Below are 23264 nucleotides of genomic sequence, written 5' to 3' on the forward strand. Positions count from 1 at the left end.
ATGGTATCCATCTGAATCGACTGAGAGGATTAGCAGTAGGAGGCATGGTGTTGCAGTGATTCTCCTTCTGCCTCCACAGCCAGTTCCAGTTCGTACAAACAGGGCAAAGAGGTTGAGCCTGAGACTCCAACTGTTGTGGGCCACAGGGCTCAATGCTCTTGCACCTCTTGTTTAATATGTACATGAAGCTGCTGGGTGAGGTCATCTGCCAACACAGGATCAGGTACCATCAAGTATGCTGAGGATACCCAGCAGTATATCTTGAGCTCAGGTCAACCAAGTGATGTTGTTGAGGCCTGTCTCAGTCTCTGAGGGCTGTTGGGTTCTGGAATAGGGGCTGGTGGGGGAGAACAAACTTGAAATCAGTGATAACAAGACTGTGCATTCTTGGTTCTTCTGGAACCATGGATTTTTCATCTTTAGTTCTGAATGGGCACACATTCCCCAGACAGAACTGGTGTGCTGTTTGGAAGTCCTCCTGGACATGCAGCTCCTGCACAAAGCATAGATCTAGCTGTGGCCAGGAGGGCTTTTAGTCAAATTCATCTGGTATGCCAATGGTGCTCCGTGGATTCTCCTTGGGTGGAAAATCTCTTCTCACAGTCACTCATGCCTTAGTCATCTCTGCAACATAGTCTGCATGTGACTGCCCTTGAAGACCACTCATACTGCAACTGGTCCAGAATGCATGGTGCAGGCAATTATAGGTGTACCTTGGTATGCCCATGTAATACCTCTGCTATACAAACTGCACTGGTTATCCATAAGCTTCCGGGTGCAATTCAAGGTTGTAGTTGTTATCTATAAAGACCTGCATGGCATAGGGCCTGGCTATCTAAGGGACTGCTTGTTCCACAGTTTCTCTGCTGTTCAGTAAGATCTGGCAAAGCAGGCATGCTGCAGGTCCCATCTGCAAAAGAGGGTCATCTAAAAGGACCCAGGAGGAAAGGTGAAGAAGACTCAGGCATCTCTTTCTTACAGAGCAAGATGAATGTGTTGGTGGTTTTTTGCTGAGGAAGAAAGGTGACTATTGAAGATATGAGAGGATAATCACCCTGTTTATGGTCTCGGTGTGAACGTATGCATGTATGTGTATGTGTAACTCTTGGCAACAGTTCTGGAACAATAAAAAGTAAGTATTGCTTCATAACAAGTATAATTTACAGAATTTGGTGCTGTTATAACAGCCAATTTCCTAGATGCTTTAAAAAGAAGACTAGGTAAGTACAGAGAGGATAGCTGTATTAATGGTGATATGAAATTTCCAAAACCCTGAGCAATAAGACTTTGAATACCAGCTGCTGGAAAGAAATTTCAGGCAGTACTATAGTCTTGTGTTCTGCTGATAAAGAATGAAGACCCAGGCTGGTAAACACTAAACCGATCTGAAAATACTTCTCTGGAATGTATAAATGCAACCGGAAGAGGAGGAAGAGGAAGAGGAAGAGGAAGAGGAAGAGGAAGAGGAAGAAGAAATGTTTAGTGTACAGCAATGGTATACAATAAAGTATTTCTTTATCCAAACCACTGAAAAGCAAGCACAAATTGTTGTTGACTAATAAGTGATGCTATTTCTATTCCATTAAATTAATCCTTTGTATAAAATCAATACTGCATATGTGTCATGAGTGCCGTTGAGCTGAAGTCATCAGCGCAATGGCACACATGACAATAGCAAGGAAACAGGAGAAGGGGCTCAAGATAAGTAGCCATCAACTCACAACGACTAACGGCCAACAGACAATAACTAAACGGATCACGGAGCACACCCAAGCCATCAGCGCCAACACAACGGAGATCGCCCAGCTGACAGCAATCACCGGATGAATAGAAAACCCGATGATGGGCAATCCCGGAACGCCAGCGGGGCCTCACAACCCCCCACCCACCGGCAGGGCAACGTGTTGGACAAAGGGGGGTGACGTGACCGCGAGTGAGGGGGCGCTGACCGGCGCGGGGTATTTAAACCCCGCACCGGCGCGCTCCTGTCACTCTCAGCTTTTCTTCCGACGCTGTAACTGCGCTGTGAATAAATCAGAGCCTGATCCATCGAACCAATGTCTGAGCCTTATTCAGAGGCAGGCAGCGCATGACATAAAGCTGAGAGTCATAAACTCAGCCTCGCCGAGCCCCACCGGACGACAACGAGCCGCGGGAGGAGTAGACGGCGAGAAGACCAGCACGATGAAGCCGGAGCGACGCGGGCAAGGAGGGCGAGCCGCACGGCAAGAGACAGAGGAGGACCGACCAAGGCCAGAGGCACCGCGGACTCCCGGAGCCATGGACGCCCACCCCACCCGACCCGAGCCTCAGCTCCAACCCCAAGGGGAGATGGCGACGGAGGCAACCCGACCGCGGGAGGGAGCAACATGCCTTCCGAAACCAGCGGAGGACCCCGCGCCCCACATCGCACCCCAGCAACGGGCGTGGAGCGACAGCCCAACAGCGGTCAACACGGAGGAGGACGATGGAGACACCCAGCAGACGACGGAGGAAGCGGACCAGCGGCAGAGGGAGGATGAACCCCGCCGGCAACCCACCCCCGCCGACGCACCGACGGAACCGGCCCCAGCGGCGGCGCGGGCCGTGGACGAGGAGGCACGAGCTGAACTCGCGGCCATGCGGGCCCAACTGACGGAACTCCGGACCATGCTCCAGTCACTTATGCCCCCCGCGCCACCCAACGACGTCCCCGCACAGGCCCACACCCCGAGCGAAGCACCGAACCCCCACGGGCCAGCGGAGGGTCAGCAGACGGCCCAGGCGGACGACACCACAGGCCGGGAAGCGAGAGGCAGGGCCGTGCAAAACGCCCGGGCCCCAAAGGACTTCCCCATCTTCTTCGATGGGAACCCCACGAAACTCTCGTTCTTCGTAACGAACGCCAGGGAATTCATGGGGAGGCACGGACACTCCTACGACTCCGAAGCCGACAAGATCGCCGCCGTGGCGATCAAACTACAAGACAGGGCGGCGGACTGGTACGTCCAACTGTACGAGTCCAGCTCCCCCGCCCTCGCCACCTTCCCTGCCTTCATCAATGAGATGAAAAACTACTTCGAAGACCCCCTAGCCAAAGTAAGGGCAAAAAGCGCACTCCAAAGACTTAAACAGGGCACACGCACGGTCCCAGACTACGCCCTGGAGTTCAAAGCCCTCGCGGGGAAGGTCAGCGACTGGTCCGAGACCACCCTGCTGGAAATGTTCAAAAGGGGGCTCAATCGCGACGTTCTCCAATGAGCCCTCTACCGCGACGACCCAGAAACGCTACACGGGTGGATCCACCTCGCGGGGAAAGCCGAACACGCGCACCGCACCTTCCTCATGACAACTACGGAAGACACAAACTATGCCGGCAAAAAGGTACCCGCACCACACGTGGGGATGGCCGGCCCCATATACCCAAAAAAGAAATTCAATCGGGAGCCCTGCGGGAAGTGTGGCAAACTAGGGCACAAGACGGTGGATTGCTTCGCCAACCGACCGCCGACCAGTGCGCCTAAACCCACCCCGAAAATTAGCCCCAAACCACCCAACCTGGGGCCGCCCCCTCACCGCCGAATGACCGTGGCCTCAGCGACACCAGAGGACAGCTGGGACGCCTACTGGGGGGAAGAGGATAATGTAGACCCCGACCAGCCGGCGGGAAAAGCTCCCCGCCTGCCCTGAAACGCGTTGCGAGGCAGGCGGTGGGACAGCAGCGCGGACCACCTCGACGGAACGGCGAAAGCCCCGTAATAATGGCGGCAATCAAACTCTCTGGCGGCAACGGAGCCACCACGGCCGCGGCACTAGTGGACTCGGGGTGCTCAAAAAACCTCATCCACCCCGACCTAGTCGCCAAACTCGACCTCCGCTGCTTCCCCCTCCCCACACTGCTGGCATTCCACCAGCTGGACGGCTCTACAGCGGGAGGGAAACCAGCCACGCTGCAAACCGAGACGGTCACCCTGCAAATGGGCACTCACACCGAACGCACATCGTTCGTCGTCACTCACATCGGACGGCCCATTGCAGTCCTGGGGATGCCATGGCTCGCGACAAACAACCCGCGCATCAACTGGGAGACCCGCACCTTCACATTCGGCGACGGCGAGTATCGGGCACCAGTTCCAGCGGGCAGAACCAACCCCACGGTAGGACGAGCGGAGGCGACTACACAGGACAACGCCGCTACCACAGCAGACCTACCGGAACAATACGCCGACTTCTCCGAGGTCTTCGGAGAGGCAGAAGCTGACCAACTACCCCCCCACCGCAAGACGGATTGCCGGATCGACCTACTGCCCGACGTCCCCTTACCTAGACCAAAGATCTACTCGATGACCCCGAAGGAGATGGCAACCCTCCGGGAGTTCATCGATAAAAACCTAGACAGGGGATTCATAGAGCCAGCATGCTCACCGGTCGGAGCCCCCGTCTTATTCCGGGAGAAGAAAGACGGCACCCTATGGCTCTGCACCGACTACCGGGGCCTAAACACGGCTTCCCTGTCCAACAAATACCCCTTACCCCTGGTGAAGGACATGCTCGCCCACCTGTCCACGGGCAAAGTCTTTTCCAAACTGGACCTTCGCGAGGCGTACTATCGCATCCGAATCAGGGAGGGGGACGAATGGAAGACTGCGTTCAACTGCCCCCTAGGCGCCTTCCAGTACAAAGTGCTGCCCTTCGGACTCGCGGGGGCCCCTGGGGTGTTCATGCAGCTCATCAATGAGGTACTGCATGAACATCTGTTCAAAGGGGTCCTGGTCTACATCGACGACGTCCTTATTTACACAAAAACGCACGAGGAACATAACCTAGTCAGGCAAGTCCTCGACAAGCTCAGAAGGGCGCAGCTCTATGCCAAGCCTACAAAGTGCGAGTTTCACAAAGCGCGCCTAGACTACCTGGGGTACCGAATCTCCGGGGACGGCATAGAAATGGACCCCGCAAAAGTCAAGGCGGTGCTAAACTGGGAGCGCCCCCGCAACAGATGCCAACTCCAGAGCTTCCTCGGATTCGCGAATTTTTACAGGTCATTCGCCCGGGGGTTCGCAGAGATAGCCCTCCCCCTAACGGACCTCCTCAAAACCAAAGGGGTGGGGGACACCCGACACGCCAAGAACCCGGGCACAGTGTTGAATTGGACTCCCACGTGCCAGACCGCATTCAACAAGCTGAAAGCGCTGTTCACCACGGAGCCAATCCTCGCGCACCCGGACCCAGAACGGCCGTTCGTGGTCCAAGCCGATGCCTCAGACTTCTCCCTGGGGGCCATCCTGCTCCAAAAGGACCCCACGGGACTCCTGAAACCATGCGCCTACCTGTCAAAGAAGTTCTCCGAGACAGAAAGGCGATGGAACGTCTGGGAGAAAGAAGACTTCGCGGTAAAATCAGCGCTGGAGACATGGCGACACCTACTCGAGGGAGCCACCCAACCATTCGAGGTCTGGACCGACCACCGGAACCTCGAGGCCCTACGAACGCCCAGACGCCTTAGCCCAAAACAGGTCCGATGGGCCCAATTCTTCAGCCGCTTTAATTTCCAGCTGAAGTTCATGCCGGGCAAAAAGAACTTCCTGGCCGACGCCCTCTCCCGACTGCCCCAAGACGAAGAGCCCGCCCCAGACACCATTGGGACGGTCCTATCCGCCTCGCAACTGGGGATGGCCGTGACCACCCGAAGCGGCGCTCGGAGGCAGCTCGACTCTACGGCGCAGCCGACGGTGGGACAACCTGCGACCGGAAGAAGCCAACCGCAACTACCAGGGGGAATGCGCACGGACCTCGCCGCCGCCCTCAAAACCGACCCCTGGCTCCTGGCAAACCCCGACAAGGTAACGATGGCACAAGACCTCGCATGGGGGGAAGGCAGAATATATGTCCCGGACTCGCAACGCCAGGCGATCTTGCATAGGTCACACGACGCCAAACAAGCGGGACACTTTGGGTTCCTCAAGACCCTACAACTAACACGGCGTCAATTCTGGTGGCCCGCGCTCAGGCGAGACGTAAAAGCATACGTAGCGTCCTGCCCAACGTGCGCTAGGGCCAAACGGGCACCAGGCAAACCCGCGGGGCTATTACAACGGGTGGCAGAACCCTCCCGCCCATGGGAGGAAATCTCTATGGATTTTATAGTGGACCTCCCACCCAGCCAGAAGAAAACGGCCATTTGGGTGGTGAAGGACTACTTCTCAAAGCAGGCCCACTTCATCCCCTGCACGTCGGTCCCATCCGCACAACAGCTAGCCAAACTCTTCCTCATCCACGTGTACAGGCTACACGGATGTCCCGCACGTGTGGTGACCGACAGGGGCACACAGTTCACCTCCAAATTCTGGCGGGCCTTCCTAAAGCTGACGGGGACCCAACAGGCCCTATCTACGGCCTGGCACCCCCAGACGGACGGAGCCACAGAGGTTCTTAATGCCACCTTAGAGCAATTCATACGCTCATATACTAACTATCACCAAGACGACTGGGCTGAACTGCTCCCGTTCGCCGAAGTCGCATACAACAACGCCGTCCACACGAGCACGGGGAAAACTCCATTCGAAGTAGTCTCGGGGCGCGACTTCGTCCCCATACTGGAGCTACCTCAACCCCCGGAACCCCAGATGGACGCTAGCGACTGGGGATGGAAGATTGCGGAATCATGGCCAATAATCACGGCGGCGCTGAAGGATGCACAGGCAGCCTACAAAGAGCAGGCCGACAAGCACCGGCGCCAACAACCGACGTTCCAAGCGGGGGATATGGCCTACCTATCCACCAAGTTCCTAAAGTCACCCCAACCCTCGAAAAAACTGGGGCCTAAGTACATCGGGCCGTTCCGAGTCACCCAAATAGTGAACCCGGTAGCAATACGCTTGGACCTGCCACACAACCTACGGAGACACCACCCGGTGTTCCACGCCAGCCTCCTGAAACCGGCAACCACCTCTCGATGGCACCCAAGCACGCCACAGCCCTCACCGGTGATGATCGACGGGCAACACCACTTCGAGATAAGGGACATACTCGACTCCCGCAAGCAACGAGGAACTCTACACTATCTGGTCAGGTGGAAACACTTCCCCTACCCGGAATGGGTGGCGGCGCACAACGTTAACGCGCCTGACCTGACCAGAGCATTTCACCGGGCATACCCCGACAAGCCACAACCAAGGTCAGCAAGCCATCCCCTGCAAAACCCCCCCCGCAGGCCCCCCCCGCCTCCCGTGCCCCAAGGGAAAGGGCCCCCCCAAGCCCGCGACTTGGGTGGACCTCCCCCCCCTGGGACTCACTCCCCCCGCCCCGGGCCCACGAGGCGGGGACAAGCATTCGCCAGCACCCTCCCCCCGCCCCCCGGCCGCGGGGGAGTGGCAAGCAAGTCAACAGGGCAACCTGGGGGCAACGCCCAGGAGCTATAACAAAGGCGACGCACTTTAAATAAAAAAAAGAAGGGCCCTACCTGGAGCTGATAAGCACCCGACCAGCCACGCCTCTCTCCTCGCCGAACTGAGCCAAACAAACCGGGTGTGGCTGGAGCATGCGCACTATGGACACACCCTGGGAAGGCACGTGGTAGAGGGAGGAGCAAAGGGAGGGGCGACAACTACTCCGGCGGGAATTTCGGAAAAAAAAAAAAAAAAAGTGCCGTTTGACAGCTCCACCAAAAAAAAACAAAAAACAGAAAACCGGGGGGGAGCACTATTCGGACAGGGGGCAGTATGTCATGAGTGCCGTTGAGCTGAAATCATCAGCGCAATGGCACACATGACAATAGCAAGGAAACAGGAGAAGGGGCTCAAGATAAGTAGCCATCAACTCACAACGACTAACGGCCAACAGACAATAACTAAACGGATCACGGAGCACACCCAAGCCATCAGCGCCAACACAACGGAGATCGCCCAGCTGACAGCAATCACCGGATGAATAGAAAACCCGATGATGGGCGATCCCGGAACGCCAGCGGGGCCTCACAACCCCCCACCCACCGGCAGGGCAACGTGTTGGACAAAGGGGGGTGACGTGACCGCGAGTGAGGGGGCGCTGACCGGCGCGGGGTATTTAAACCCCGCACCGGCGCGCTCCTGTCACTCTCAGCTTTTCTTCCGACGCTGTAACTGCGCTGTGAATAAATCAGAGCCTGATCCATCGAACCAGTGTCTGAGCCTTATTCAGAGGCAGGCAGCGCATGACAATATGGTAACAGGTGAACAGGGAAGGGTAAGCAGCTTGGCTTTTCTATAGATTTACATTTTAATGGAACATAACTTTCCAACCCATTAAACTTTGGGAGACCAGGATAAATGAAGGCATCGTCTCATTGAAAACAAGAGGAAAATGATTCATCAGTAGCTCCATGTGAGTTGTCCTAAACTCACTTGCTGAATAACAATCCCATTAATATGTATTGGAAACAAATGTTACATAAGATACAGATCTGAATATAATGCTACCAACACAAAACACGAAAATAATTAGAGATTCAAGCTTAACACATTAACCACAAAGGGATCAAGAACTTTCAGATGGTCTGGCTTCTCAGAGATTTCAGGCAAGCTCCCCTAAAAGCAGATGAAAAGTTCATGAAATCATGCTGGGGTCAACACAGTTCAGCCTAGGGAAAGCCTATGCAAAACAAAAGCCATCTGAGGATCAGCAGAAAATCTCAAAGGACAGGTCTGAATGTATCAGAATAGGATTTGACTTAAACACAAAGGGAGACATAAAAGAAGCAGCAGCAGCAGCAGAGGAAATGGCCTGCTGGGCACGATGAAAGCATCAGGATCAAGTTGAAGGTGACATTTTGCAAACCTTCTTTCTGAAGCAAAATTTTCATATTCATGCTTCATACTGGGACATAAAAAAAAAGAACACGTGCTTTCCATTTGAAAATAAAACAATCAACATTTTAAAAGAATCTGATTTCTTTGTCACTATTTTTTATAAGAAGACCCCCATAGAGTGGTTGTCACATCTTCCTTCTTCCTTCTTCCTTCCTTCCTCCCTCCCTTCCTCCCTCCCTCCCTTTCTTTTTCTTTTTCTTTTGATAGAAGGGTTTTAGCTTTGTAGATGCAGAAAAACTACATGAAAAAATATGATTGTAATACAAAACACAATTGATGGCCAAACAAGATTTTTTCCACTAATAAGCCAGTTTGCTTTTAAATGAATGGAAGATTTAACAGGTCTTAAGGAGGAGTCCTTTTCCAGTCTAGTTTTCACAACATCTCCTGATTTCCCTTGTTCCTTCTGACTCTTTCCTCAAATCCCCAATTACAGTGGACTGTTCCAAGGCTTGGTGGAATTTAAAAATACTCATTTTTTTCCCAACCCAACATATAAGTGCTCCAAATACAAACTGTCCTCAAGCATTTTCATAAATACTGTCATATCTTACTGCTTTTAATCTGCCGTGGGACACGAAAGGAGCCTCCTCAAAGAATGTGCTGTTAAGACATTTGGGCGTCCCGTGAGCATCAGCTTATAGCAGGCCAATCCTTTCACTCCAGAAGCATCCGAAGTGTAGTGAGGTGCTTAATCTCACCTCTGTGTGACAAAATGTGTATCCCACAAAGGACCTTTTCAGGGCCACAGATGACTATTATTTCAGTAAATATTGAAGGCTTGTCCGCATGTAAGGAAGAACTGATGTGGGACTTATGCCAAAAATATAATTGATATGTCCTATGTTTACAGGAGACCCACAGAGACAGTCACCAGAAAAGACCTAAAATACTGGGCATACGGCTTATAGTGGAAAGGCCCCAATGACAATATGGCAGTGCAGTCTTTGTGAAGCCTGATATCCAGGTTTGGTCTACAACAATATCAGAAATAAATAATATAGAAGCAATAACTGTAGAACTGACTAACTGCATGGTAACTTCAGCGTATAAACTGCCATTAATTGAGATCAAGGGTGATGAATTTAACACATTTAATAAGGATAAAATAAATTTCATCACTGGAGAGTTTAACAGCCACAGCAGGCTACTAGAAATGTTTAATGATTGCTTGGAACAATGTAAGATTCCTGGTGTCTGGTGAAAGGCTAAGATTATAGCAGCTCTAAGACCAGGTAAAGAAGCCAACAATCCTAAAAACTACCGTCCAATTTCTCTCCTGTGCCATACCTATAAAATCTTTGAGAGAATGATACAAAACCACCTCGCTGTAGCTGTAGAGCCCTTGCTTATACTGCAGCAGGCTGGATTTCACCCCCCAAAAAGCTGTACCACACAAATCCTTAAGTTAACTCAGTACATCAAAGATGGATTTCAAAAGGGAAGCGTAACAGGAACTGTATTTATAGATCTTACGGCCACATATGATACCACCAATCTCAGAGGACTGAAGCAGAAATATATGATATGACTGAAGATTTGAAACTTACAAACATCATCAGGAATCTGCTTCAGAACCATATTTTTTCATGGAGTTCCGGGGAAGATGAAGTAGGTGGAGGAATCAGAGGAATGGCTTACCACAGGGTAGTGTATTGGCCCCAACCCTTTTCAATATTTACACCAATGATCAGCTGCTTCCTGCAGGTACTAACAACTATATGTACGCTGATGATCTAGCAATGGCTGTACAGGGAAAAACATTTGAGGAGGCAGAAAAACGCCTAACTGAAGCTCTGGAAGAGCTGGATCAATATTATCATGATAAGGCAAAACCCAGCAAAAACTCAGGTATTACTTTAGACAGGGCCCTAACATACAAACGGCACTGTAGCAATACTAAATTGAAGGTCAGTGGAAGAAACAACATTCTCAGGAAACTAACGAGCTCCACTTGGGGTGCCAAACCAAAGGTCCTTAAAACAACAGCCTTAGCCCTTTGCTACTCGGCAGGCAAATACGCCTGCCCAGTTTGGTATAAATCAGCACGTGCTGTAGATGTTGCTTTGAATGAAACTAGCAGAAGTATTACTGGATGTCTGAAACCTACTTCTCTAGATAAGATCTACCACCTAGCCGGCATTGCCCCACCTGCTGTCTGTAGAGAAGCAGCAGCATAGAGAGAGAGGCTTAAATCATCAATATGCAAACAACACCCTCTTTATGGCCTATAACCAGCTCCTCAGAGATTAAAATCCAAAAAAAGTTTCCTTAGGTTGAAGGAAGATTTCGATGAATTTAAAAGTGGAGTGGATCTATGGAAAGCTAAAAAAGAACCAACACTGGATGGAACCAGCAGAGGAGCTGGCACATGGGTTTGGCGAAAGTTGGGAATTATGGAAATTGCTGAACAGACTGCACATGAGCATAACAAGATCCAGAGATACTCTGAACAAATCGGGCTATCTGGTGGCCTCTGCCCTTTGTGAATGTGGAGACATGCAGACAACAACACATATGTATACTTGTCCTCTGTGCCCTGATCAATGCACATTTGAGGACCTCATGACAGCACAACAGTTAATGTTGCCAGTTTCTGGGCATGATCTGTTTAACTTTTATATATTTTAACTTTTATATTTTAAATCCTATGTTTTACAGTATGCCTTATTTTAATTGTGATGCTTCTGACACAAATAAATAAAAATAAATATCTTCTGCTTATAACTGTATGCTCAAAAGGTATTGGTGGGTTATTCTTCATACAGCCAGCCTAACTGGGGGTGTCTGATAGGTTGTCAAATTTCTGTACTGCTCATAATTATGACATTATTAAAGTTCTGTTGCTGGCAATGACCTATGAGATGTCCCTCCATTTCTTTCACCCTTTAATCAACCCCAAGTTTCCATTCATTGATTTCAAATACATTATTTAAATGTTAAATGTTAAATGTTGACATGCAAAATGCAAAATGCTATATATTATCCATTCACCTTTCCATCAATCACTTAATAAATGGTTCAGCTAGATGTTCCAAAAATGTACATCTCAGTGTGTTTGTATGTGTGTATATTGACTTTTCAAAAGAACATACTGGAATTTTATCTCCTAAGACAGGGTTTCTCAGCCAGGGTTCCATGAGAGGTCACTAGGGGTTCCCTGGGAGATAATGATTTATTTTAAAAAATATTTTAAATCCAAGCAATTTCACATTAAAGAGATAAGTTTCATTCTTTATTTTTAGTTTCAGAACACCGCTAATGCACATATACAGGCCTACACATGAAACCAATATAATAATTTTGTAACTTCTGGCCTATATTTGAGCCTGGATGTGCAGGGGTTCCCCGAGGCCTGAAAATTATTTCAAGGGTTCCTCCAGAGTCAAAAGGTTGAGAAAGGGTGTTCTAAGATATCAATTATACAATCAGAAAAGAAAACCCTATAGTCACTTTCTTGTGAGATGGGCGGCTATATAAATGTGATAATAAATAAATAAATAAATGTTTGATATACAGGTAGTTTTCACTTAACAATGGTAATTGAGCTCGGAATTTCTGTCGCTAAGCAATGTGGTTGTAAAGCAAGATGGCATTGCAATGGCAATCCTGGCAACACACCTTGCCATTGTTAAGTGAATTTTACCAGTCATTAGTCTGAGCACCCACCCCAATCCAAGCCATTCCAGGCTTGGTCCCTCCCAACCCCGAACACTGCCTTTAACTCCCCCACCCACCTGTCCCCCCCCCCACCTCTGTCCTTTTGGAAGCCTACACCCTGCCTTGTGGGGCGGCAAGCAGACCCAGAACTGTGCAGTTCTGCGGCTGCAGCCAGCTCCAGCCTCCCTAGCCCAGCCACGCAAAGATCCAGCCTAGCTTGTCCCAGCTGACCTGCATGAAAATCCAGCCCAGCCTGCATTCGTTCATCCAGCTGCCTTCTCTGCCAGTTCCCCACACCTACGTCATGTCAAAAGGCTCTGAGAAGATAGCGTAAGCTTTGGAAGACAGTATTCCAAACAGAGCCACATGGAGGAAACGTTTGCCAGAGAAGCTGGGTCTGCAAAGGACTGTCCTGATCAGACTTAGAGGCGGCCACGCAGGTTAAATATCAAAAATACTCTTTATTAAATAACTATTTACAATAAATAAGTCCTTAGAATCAAGGAAGAACTGGGTTCAGTCAAGACCAACTGAGCAGCAGCAAGGAAACCAGCAAGATTTCAGGAAGAGACAACAGAAAGGCAGCAAAGCAGAACTCTCTAATGGAGACTGGCAGGCTGAGAGAAGCTGGAGTGCAAGACACTATTGAAGCTGAAGTTGAATGATCTCGAACTGGAACAGCATTCAAAATAGGCTTGCACCAGAACACTAGGTGGGGCTGGCCGGAGCCCCCTGGATACTTCTGGGATCGAAGGACCAGACTGAACTGGACTCGATGGCTCAGGCTGGACTAGATACTGGGGACTGTAGACTCAGAGCAAGCCTGAGAACTCAAAGCAAGGCTGGACTTGGCTGGAAGCCCTGGACTAGGCTGGATACTCTGGACTAGAAACTCGGAGCAAGGCTGAGAACTTGGATCAAGGCTGGACTCGGCTGGAAGCCCTGGACCAGGTAGCAATTCGGGTTCACAATTAGATAGGTGTGTAACTCCTGAACAAGATCGAGCACCCAAAGCATGGCTGAACTAGACTGGAGATTCACGGCGAGACTGTGAACTGGCACAACAAAGCTGGACTCTGGGCATGGCTGGAATCTTGAAACGTGGCAAGGAGCGCACCTGAAACTCGCACAAGGTGACCACAGAGATCTGAGGCTGGACATGAGACAGAGGTTGCTGGGTTCTTTGAGGAGAAGATCCTCAGTGGCAGCAGAAGCAGGATTCAAGTCGTCTTCGGTGGAGAATGCTCGCGCTGATTCCTCTTCGGTAACAGACGCTGTCTCCAACGCTGGTAAGGACTCTTCTGCGGATGCTGCAGGCTTGTAGGATTGGTTGTCTCTGGCAGCTTCCTCTTAGCGTGTCTGCCTTTTATGCCAATCCTTCATATGCCTGTTCCCTTCTGCAGCTAATTGGGTTGCCTTCTCCTTCATGCGCTTTTCTGCCCATAGTTGGTGTGTGCTGATTGGAGGATTCAAATCCTCCTCCAAAGATTGGCCAATCATCATCTATGACTCATCCTGCGTTGCTGACTCATCTCTGAGTTTCACTTTCCTGGGTTCAGCCCAGTAAGTTTCTATTTCCTCCTCTGACTCAGAAAGAGTTTCGTTTTCTAGTCAGAGGCTGGCAGGATTCTCACAAGGACTCCGCAAAGGCCACCAGGAACTTCAGCTTCTCCCTTGGGGGCTGAGTGAAAAAAGCCAAAAGTTGGTGTGGGAAACTGGGAGAGGAGGCAGCTGGGTAAACAAATGCAGGCTGGGGAGGCCAGAGCTTGCTATGGTGGCTGGGCTAGGCTGGATCTTCACACAACTGGGCTGGGGAGGCTGGAGCTGGCTGCAGCCCTAGAACTGCATGGTTCTGAGTCTGTTGCTGCCCTGCAAGGCAGGGTGCGGGGCTTCCAAAAGGGCAGAGGTGGGGGGGGGATAGGCAGGTGGGGGAGTTGAAGCACCTTTGCAGTCGTAAGTGTGGGTGGGCTGCCAAGCACCTGAATTTCGATCACGTGACTGCAGGGGCACAGCAACAGTTGTAATTTCAGGCACAGGTCATAAATCCATTTTTTCAGCACCTTTGTAATTTCGAACAGTCGCTGAATGAATGGTCGTTAAGTGAAGACTTCCTGTACCAGTTTGATCCAAAATGTCATAGCAGTACCAGAAGTTACATACTGTCCTTCAATAAGCATACCTTTCTCTGAGCAGTTACATGTGCTAGTGGGAAATAGAAAAGACCTGCTGTCTGTATCTGCTGTCTATATCTATCTAACTCTTATGAAACAGTTCTGATTGGGAATGAGAGGAACAAAAAAAATGAGGAGTTAAGGCATTATCAGATGATCTCTAAATTCATTGGGGAACATACACATACCAGAAGTGTTGACATCACGCATCTGCATAGATAATCACATAGGCTATTTGTTGAGGTCAGTAAGGGCAAATGACACCTGCTTACAGTGAAAAATGAATACTTTCACAGCACATATATAGTAATCTCAATGTCAGAATGAAGCAGGGAGGAATGTGGCCCTTTCTTTCAGCTCATTTGTAGCAGAACTATAAGTCATCTTTCAACTCATGTTTCCACTTTTTCTCTGTTCAAGCCAGCCAGGAATATTACAGCTATACAGCTATATTACATCTTTATGCTGTAACTAAAGGCCGAATAATCTACACACAGACTTCTTTGCTTTAATTCAAGATTCTAAATACTCCACAGGCTGCAAGCATTATGTTAGAATAGGTTTAACATTGGAAACCATACAATACCCAAAGGCATTAAAATCTGAAGAGCAACTATAGCTATAGAAATTTTTAGCTATAGAAATTACAATGCACACTTGCAAATAAACCTTAATTTCAACTAGTGGTATAACCATAACTGAACAAACCTTCTTCAATGCTGCTTCCTGAACAAGTGGGGTGCACATTCCAGAGTGTTTGCATGAAGGAAGCATCTACTAGTATGTTTCCATATGCCACAGAAAGATGCTATAAAGAGAAAAAGTGAAAACTCAAGAAAACTATTGTTGCTATTGCACAGGAAGTCTAAAAATACAGCCTTCAACTTTTAGGTTTTGGAATTTATAAGACTTGGGAAAAAAAGTCAATCCCAATATTTGGTGAAGGGACGCGGTGGCGCTGCGGGTTAAACCGCTGAGCTGTCGATCGGAAGGTCGGCGGTTCGAAACCGTGTGGCGGGGTGAGCTCCCGTTGCTAGTCCCAGCTCCTGCTCACCTAGCAGTTCGAAAACATGCAAATGTGAGCAGATCAATAGGTACCGCTTCGGCGGGAAGGTAACAGCGTTCCGAGTCGTCATGCTGGCCACATGACCCGGAAGTGTCTATGACAACGCCGGCTCCAAGGCTTAGAAACGGAGATGAGCACCGCCCCCTAGAGTCGGACACGACTGGACTTTACGTCAAGGGAAACCTTTACCTTTACCTTTAATATTTGGTGAATTGGTGTGTAAGTAGCACTCTACTTCCTTTTTTTCCTAGCTAAAGTTTATGCCATATTAAAGAAAAACAAATTTTGCCATGCTCACTCTGAGCAGGAGTCTTTTATTTGTTTTTCTTCATCATTTTCTTAACCCTCCTGTTTCATTGTTGGAGTCCTTCATTAAAAAAGATTTGAATAATTTGTTTCATAAATTTATTTTTAACAGAAACTAAAGTTGATTTTTCACAATTCTACTTCAGGCCTTTCCAATTTATCCTTTCTTCCCTGACTCTTCTTGAAATGTAGTAGGGCATCAATAAGGGTTTTTTTTTCCAATTCAGATTTATTTGAAGATGCTCTGATTATAATTCTATGAAAAAGCATGCAGAGGAAATAGTCATGTTTCCAACTCAAAAAAGTAAGCATAAAACTCAACAAAATGTTAATGAGTCACATTAAAGTTATTATGAATACTCCAAGATGCTTACCAGGTATCTTTCAGAGGACACACTAACTAGAATAAGATCATCTCCAATCCGTACCTTTTCTCCTTCTGACCTTTGTTTAGAAGCAGGGTGTATGGTCCACCAGCACGCTTCACCTATAGTAAGCAGAAATGCTTACATTACATGTGGGGAAAAAAATTCTGACCATTTCAAAATAGCAGTTTAGGATATTTTAAAATATGAAACAATATCCACTAAGTTCTTAAGCTCCTCTACATGAAAACTGTCAATGAATAAATCAGACAGTGAGACAGTGAATGGGTAACTGTATTCAGAAAGTAAAAGTTCTCCACAGATGTCTGGAAGTAAATTTTACAGTTGGTATCTCCCATCATATGGATGTTCTACTTGGGGTTTCTCAATGAGGCTGCTAAACCACGTCTATGCATGAGCCACAGAAGTGAATGCATAGCCTACCAGAATTGCCTTTGGAACCGGACCCAGTATATATGACTGAATGTGACACATATTTAAACACATCTAATTACACTTTTAGGCTCAGTAGGCTTTTGTTTTCATTAATGCTTTCTCTGCATGTAGCAACAAGTAATGAACTTTTTTTTTCTTTTTCTCCATGGATATGAGCAAGAATTATCAGTATTCATGCTCACCTAATTTTAGCTTGTTTCCATAACTGCAATTCATATATTTTGTTACAGGATAATTTCGTATAACATAATAAGAAAGTATAGTGTCTTACAGCAGACCTGCACAATACATCATACCACATGAATGCATAACAGGATACTAATCATATATTGTGATTTGCCAAGTACTGAATAATTATTCTGCTTTTGGCAGTTCTAGGCAGGCAGCCAAAACTTGAAGCTACATCAACCCTTAAAATTATGTCAGCCTTACATGACTGATAAACTAGATTTTACAAGCAAATTACAGATGTTTTAGGCCTTCTAACTTAAGGTGATATTCTATTTGAGATAAAGTAGACATTGCATACAAACCTGCTGCATTTTCCTGTAGGCCCACATCAAATGCAAGTTTATCTGTCTGAGATCTTGATGTTGTCAAACATGTCAAATACTGAAAAACATTTTAAAGTTAGTAAGACACTTCAAATCATTTTGTCTAGGTATGTTTCAATGTAGCCTTGGATCTGGATCCAGAGATATGAACCCACTGTTCTCTGGAATAAATGGGAATATTTTGGGTTCTTTTTGCCCTGAAATGAATAGATATCAATTTGGAATGTGCTGTAATTTAGTTGCCATGACTGACTTCAAGGAGAATTTAAGATCTGGACAATTTTTATTTTAAAAACCTTTTATTTTTTTTTAAAAAAATATGAATGGTGAGGAAATAATCTTGGCATTCAGTAGAGGAAACTAGTATCAAAACTACAAACTTACTGAATGGCTTCAAACAGTTTGTGCAATATAAAATGAGCTGTGCAAATATTATACACTGAGCACTATTACAGTGAGACCACAATTCAGTCTTCTTGAATTTGAGATCTTTGAGACTGTTTTGAGACTACTGGAATTCCCAAAATTGGCCATACCAATTGAGAAGTCCTAGTAATAAGGGTCTAAATCTACAGTTATTGGAATAGCTACAGTATAGCAACATTCTCTCAAGTCAGAATGTGTTTCCCTCCTCCCTCACTTTATCTTCATGTGAATGAGGGAGGGGCCTGTCCGAGGTGTTTTCTTAAATTTGTTTCTTGGAATGGGGTCAAGTCACGCTTGTCTGCTTGTTGCCTTGGTAATGGCATTCCCTACGCCCTCTACAATACCCGGTTAAGATCAGTGATTTATTTATTCTTTCTCAGGGGAAGGCTGTGCTGTTATGCAGACTTGGAGATTTCATCCCAACTTGGGGAGGACCCAAGATGGCATTGGAATAGCAACTTTTTTAGTGAGCTCTGCCCAAGATTTTATTAGTTTTATTCTGTTGCCTTTTCTCTCCATCCCCATGTGACAGGTTCACAGTAACCACCATGTCTTACCATTCCACTGAAAGAATGTCGAAGCAGAATAGCATGGCCATATAGCAGGGTTCTATGACCACCTCCTTGAGCTGCCTGTAAAATAAATTGTGTAGAAGCTGAGGGCTCACTATGATTAGAAGCAAAAAGCATTACATGTTCTCTTATGTATTAAAAAAAATAGCATACTTTTTTTTATAGTACTTCCAGTTCTCAAAACAGAACATGTGTATATTCACAGTGACACTTCATCACTCATATTTGTATAATTCTAATGTGAAAAATTATAAATGCTTACAGATTGCTATCAAAATTTGGTAATTGTCTTCAATTAACCTAAAGCATATTAATTTTGATCAATAAAGAACAAATTTGAAAAAAAACATGGTACATTTTTTAAATGCATATTCTACAGAATATAAATTTAAAATGCAGGTGTATTGAAAACTAAACATTATATCACATAGAATAAATTCTACCTATAGAAAGCTAGCAATAACACACACACCCGCCAAAAAAAATCCCACCTCACTACATCTAGGAAGCATTTTAACATATTGGAGCACATCATGTTGTAACAGCTTCCCCAAATATTTTGCCCTTTGCATCCATTTTTAAAAACTTTTTTAAAATTTTGCAGATGAGCAAGCTCAGTTTAGAGTAAGGTAAGGTTAGTATGAGGATTTATTTAAGAAGGAGAAAACAGCTCACCTGAAAATCTGAGGAGAACTTTGTCTAGGTTTGAGCTTACTTGGTAATAATAATAGACATATAATTTTGTGGGGAAAACGAGGTCCAATTAGATCAATTACCAATTCTGAAACTCTATATATGGCTCGAGGCCAAGTATCAAATATGCATGGAGGGATAATAGTTATATTACAAAGTAAGCCAGAAGATTTGAACAGGGCATTGGAAGCAGCTATCAAAATTTTGTTAGTTAATCAGCAGAGGAACTGGATGTGGGTATCCCTTCCCTATTCTTAAAATTGTATTAGCACAAATGAAAGAACATCCAGTGAAAATTGATTATAGATCCATTAGTCACCATTTAAACTTAGCAAGATTATAGATTTTTTTTTATCCCAGTACTAGATGGAACATAGATATCAAAGTTCTGGAAAGACATACCATATTATTCATTCCAAATGACTGGCCTTTCTAGTTTTATTATGTGTCCTTTTACTCAGTGACATGCTCACACACACAGACACACAAGAATGAAATAATATAGTGCATTTGAAAATGAAAGTTTGCAAGAAATCAAGAACATGTTTTATAATATATTGAGTAATTCCTAGATGGGAATGATATAGAAAGAGATATTACTTTCTGTCCCTTAACTATAATTTTTTAAAACATCAATGTTGATGGCAATGAGGCAAGAAATATAGCATCTGTTACAACCCAATATCACAAAATACAACATCATATGCACAATGATGTCATGACCCATGGGTCATCTCTCCCCCCTCCCCTTATGCAGGCCACTATGGGAAGAAAAGAGAGTATCTCTGGTATTCAGATTGAGGGCAGTTGTCCAAACGGACAGATCTGTGGAGTCCTTGGTGCTCTCTGAGCTGAGTTGTTTGCTTGCAGACATTTCATTACCTCACTAGATAACATCATCAATGCTAGTATGGGGTTTGCTCCCTATTTTTAAAAAGTAGTTTGGCCTGCCAGTGTTGGTGGGGGAATGGTTTTTTCCTTTGGTAATTCCTTGATTAGGGTATTGTTTTCTGCTTGATTATTTGTCTGTTTGATTGTCTGCTTGGTAGTTTCTTGGTTAGAATATTGTTTTTTGGTTGATTGTTTGTTAATCCCTGCTTATCTGGGTGTAGGCTGCTGGAAAGGATGTGTTCTGGTCTTTTTGTTTGCTTCTTAGCTTTTTTATTGCCTCTTTTGAATGCTGTGCAAATGTGCAACAAACACCCAGATAAGCAGGGATTAACACCAGGCAAACAATCAACCAGAAGACAATACCCTAATCAAGGAACTAGAAGAAACATCTGCAAGCAAACAACCAAGCTCAGAGAGCACCAAGGACTCCACAGTTCAACCTTGACCTGCAGATATTCTCTTCTAGGCAAATTTGTAGAGCTATTCCAGGGGATAAACTGAAGATATGATGCAATAATTCTACTGAAACTGAAGACTGAATCCTATCAATGCCTGCTATGGGAAACTCCCATGAAACACCATGTGTAGCATCTTGACTTCTATGAGAGAGAGAAAAAAATCAGAATATGATGTAAGAATAAGAACCACTAGTTTCTCCTGATTACTGCAGAACTAGTGATTGCAATACATAATGCAGCAGACAGTAAGTCAGCAGTTTATTTTCATTGAAATTGCCCATGTTTATTTTTCATGCTGATAAAAGCTTCAGTTCCGAACTCACAGACAACGAGTATGGTATGAGATGGGTGCTTCTCCTGAATCCCCACTCTTTGCCAAATCTGTATCAGCTATATGTATATTTGGCTATCTGTGAGTAGAATGTTTTCTGGTACTATATCTTCAGAATATAAAACTTCTAAAGAAACCTCTTACCTTTCTCATAAACTTTCCAGAAGCATTCAAAACAAATACAAAAAAAATCATAAGAATGTGTTTCTAAACAATCATTGCCTGATACGGTGCTGAAATTATTGCTAAATCTTTTAATTACTATTATTTTATTTTAAAAGATTTAATTTAATAGCAATTTGCTATTGAATGATGATGATGATGATGATGATGATGACGATGTTATTGTAAATGAATGTTGTTTTTGTGAGGCCAGAAGCTTACCCAAAAAGGACTGAGAAACAAAAAGAAAGCAAGTCTTTGCAGTATTTTACAGATAGCTTTAACCAGTTATTGAGTAATATTATTGTGAAAACCTGGTGGAATTACAGGGTCAATAAACTTCAATTGCTGATATCACTTTCAAGGGCATTTGCTTTAAACACTTTTAGTCCAGAGATGGATGAGGTCTTGCACCCCTCATTTTCACTTTGTACTCAAGAAGCAATTAAGACTATTTCATCCTTTGATGTATAATAGCAGCACTCAAAGATTTGAAACATGTGACAAACTAATGTCTTATGGGGTCATCTCTGCTATTCTATAAGCATTCAGCTGCAAATGAGCATTTAAGGACAGAACAAGCTGGCCCATGAAGAGAGTGACAGTGTAGTCCCCAGGGTCCACAAAGTGTTAGAATCTATACACACTCAATTCACAACAGAATGCCAAGCTGACAATGTTCTTGAAAGGAGTTGGCAACCGTATGAATAACTGTTCCCTTATGCTTATAGCGCTGGCAGTGAATGTTTACTTAGTTTATTAAGACTAAGCAATATGCAAGAAAGTAATGAAAAATATCTGCACATACTGCTTAAAAAGCAAAATATCACACTGTATGGTAGGGCTAGACTGCATTCAAATGTACCATCAGATTGTGGCTTAGCCTCATGACCACAAGAGAACTCAAATGTCAGAGTCATACGTTTCCAACATGGCTTTCTTCTTTGTACATGCTCTGAGTTATGTTCTTGGCAAAACATCCAAAGGGATACAAAAGCAGTGTGACAAAAGACTCAAGAATAATATCACCCTCAGGCACAGAAAGAAGAGGTATGTGCCCTGTCAGTCTTTGCAATTGTCAGGTAGTATAAAACCAAGGCTAATAAAAAAAGATCAGATAAAAACATGCCATTCTGCTTGGCCTATCAATATCAGATGCTACTTCCACCTTTTCTAGCTGTATACTTTAGTACCTGATCACTGGGGCCGTCTTAGCTAGATGTGGCTGCAATTGTTTCAAGTCCAAATCTGGGTCCCAAATCACCCGCATCACTGTAACACAATGTGTGTGGTGAGTTCATTTGAACAACACAGCTAGGAATATGGAAAAGGATTGAAAGGGACAATGCTTCATCAAAAAACAAAATGGAATATCAGTGATTGTGACCTATAGCCTTAAAAGATTTTAAAGTGGCTTTTTCTACTGCTACACTTGTAAACAGCTGCTTTGGTATAGTGGTTAAGGCATTAGGCAAGAAATTGGGAGACTGAGTTCTAGAGACCTTAGGGATGAAGCCAACTGGATGGTCTTGAGCCAGTCACTCTCTCTTAGCCCTAGGAAGCAGGCAATGGCAAACCATTTCTGAAAATCTTGCCAAGAAAACTGCAGGGACTAGTTCAGGCCGTTGCCAGGAGTCAACACTGACCAAAGGCACCAAAAATAATAATAAAAAAAACCCTGCTACAATTAGAATATAATGATGACTTCAGCAGAACAAGCCACAGCTAATATTTCTGCAGCTTCTAAAATACCCAGGAGAACAGTATGTATAAGATGATTATACTTTACCCATTGCTTCTATGCAAATAGTAGGAAAAACCTTCAAAGTCAAATATAATTATGACTGAAATTCTCTCTATTTTTCTCCAAATTCATATTCAAATTTTATAATTCTGAACAGCAAATATTATTTTCCTGCAAGAGATAATAACAGCTGTGTTCAACACACTATTATTTTAGTGATATATACTTAAGTGGCTTGCATTTATGGATAACTATCACAGATCAGTTATCATAATCCTTGCAGTGTGATAGGATTTGTACTGTCCCTAAATGAGTGTATACCAAATAAAATAACTAATATTAAATAATAACTTCCAGTAGCTTGCACAAAATGACGAAAATCCAGTCTTTCAGAACTGACATCATTGAAGTTACCACATGGTGGCTGACCTGTCATGCTCCTCCAGCATTCAAGAGATCAGTGAGAAGCAGCAATGTTGTTATATTCCTGCAGGTATCATTCTCAGGAAAAAAATGATACTCTTAACTCTTCCCACGCTGTTTCCAAATTCAGTTTATCCAAAGGGTAGCATGGAATATGACCT

General features: G+C 45.5%; 1 protein-coding gene across 1 annotated transcript in view; it reads right to left on the reverse strand.

Moving 5' to 3' along the window:
- The window catches only part of RYR3 (ryanodine receptor 3), a 346984-nt gene that overhangs the window by 242548 nt on the left and 81172 nt on the right, over positions 1 to 23264 (reverse strand). The window contains exons 4-8 of the mRNA XM_063289977.1: positions 18874 to 18902; positions 18387 to 18461; positions 17383 to 17461; positions 16403 to 16515; positions 15365 to 15464 (exon numbers count right to left, since the gene is read on the reverse strand). Coding sequence (XP_063146047.1) covers positions 15365 to 15464; positions 16403 to 16515; positions 17383 to 17461; positions 18387 to 18461; positions 18874 to 18902 — 396 coding nt within the window. The remainder of the gene's footprint in view (positions 1 to 15364; positions 15465 to 16402; positions 16516 to 17382; positions 17462 to 18386; positions 18462 to 18873; positions 18903 to 23264) is intronic.

This window comes from Candoia aspera, chromosome 1, assembly GCF_035149785.1.
Source record: "Candoia aspera isolate rCanAsp1 chromosome 1, rCanAsp1.hap2, whole genome shotgun sequence".
Lineage (NCBI taxonomy): Eukaryota > Metazoa > Chordata > Lepidosauria > Squamata > Boidae > Candoia > Candoia aspera.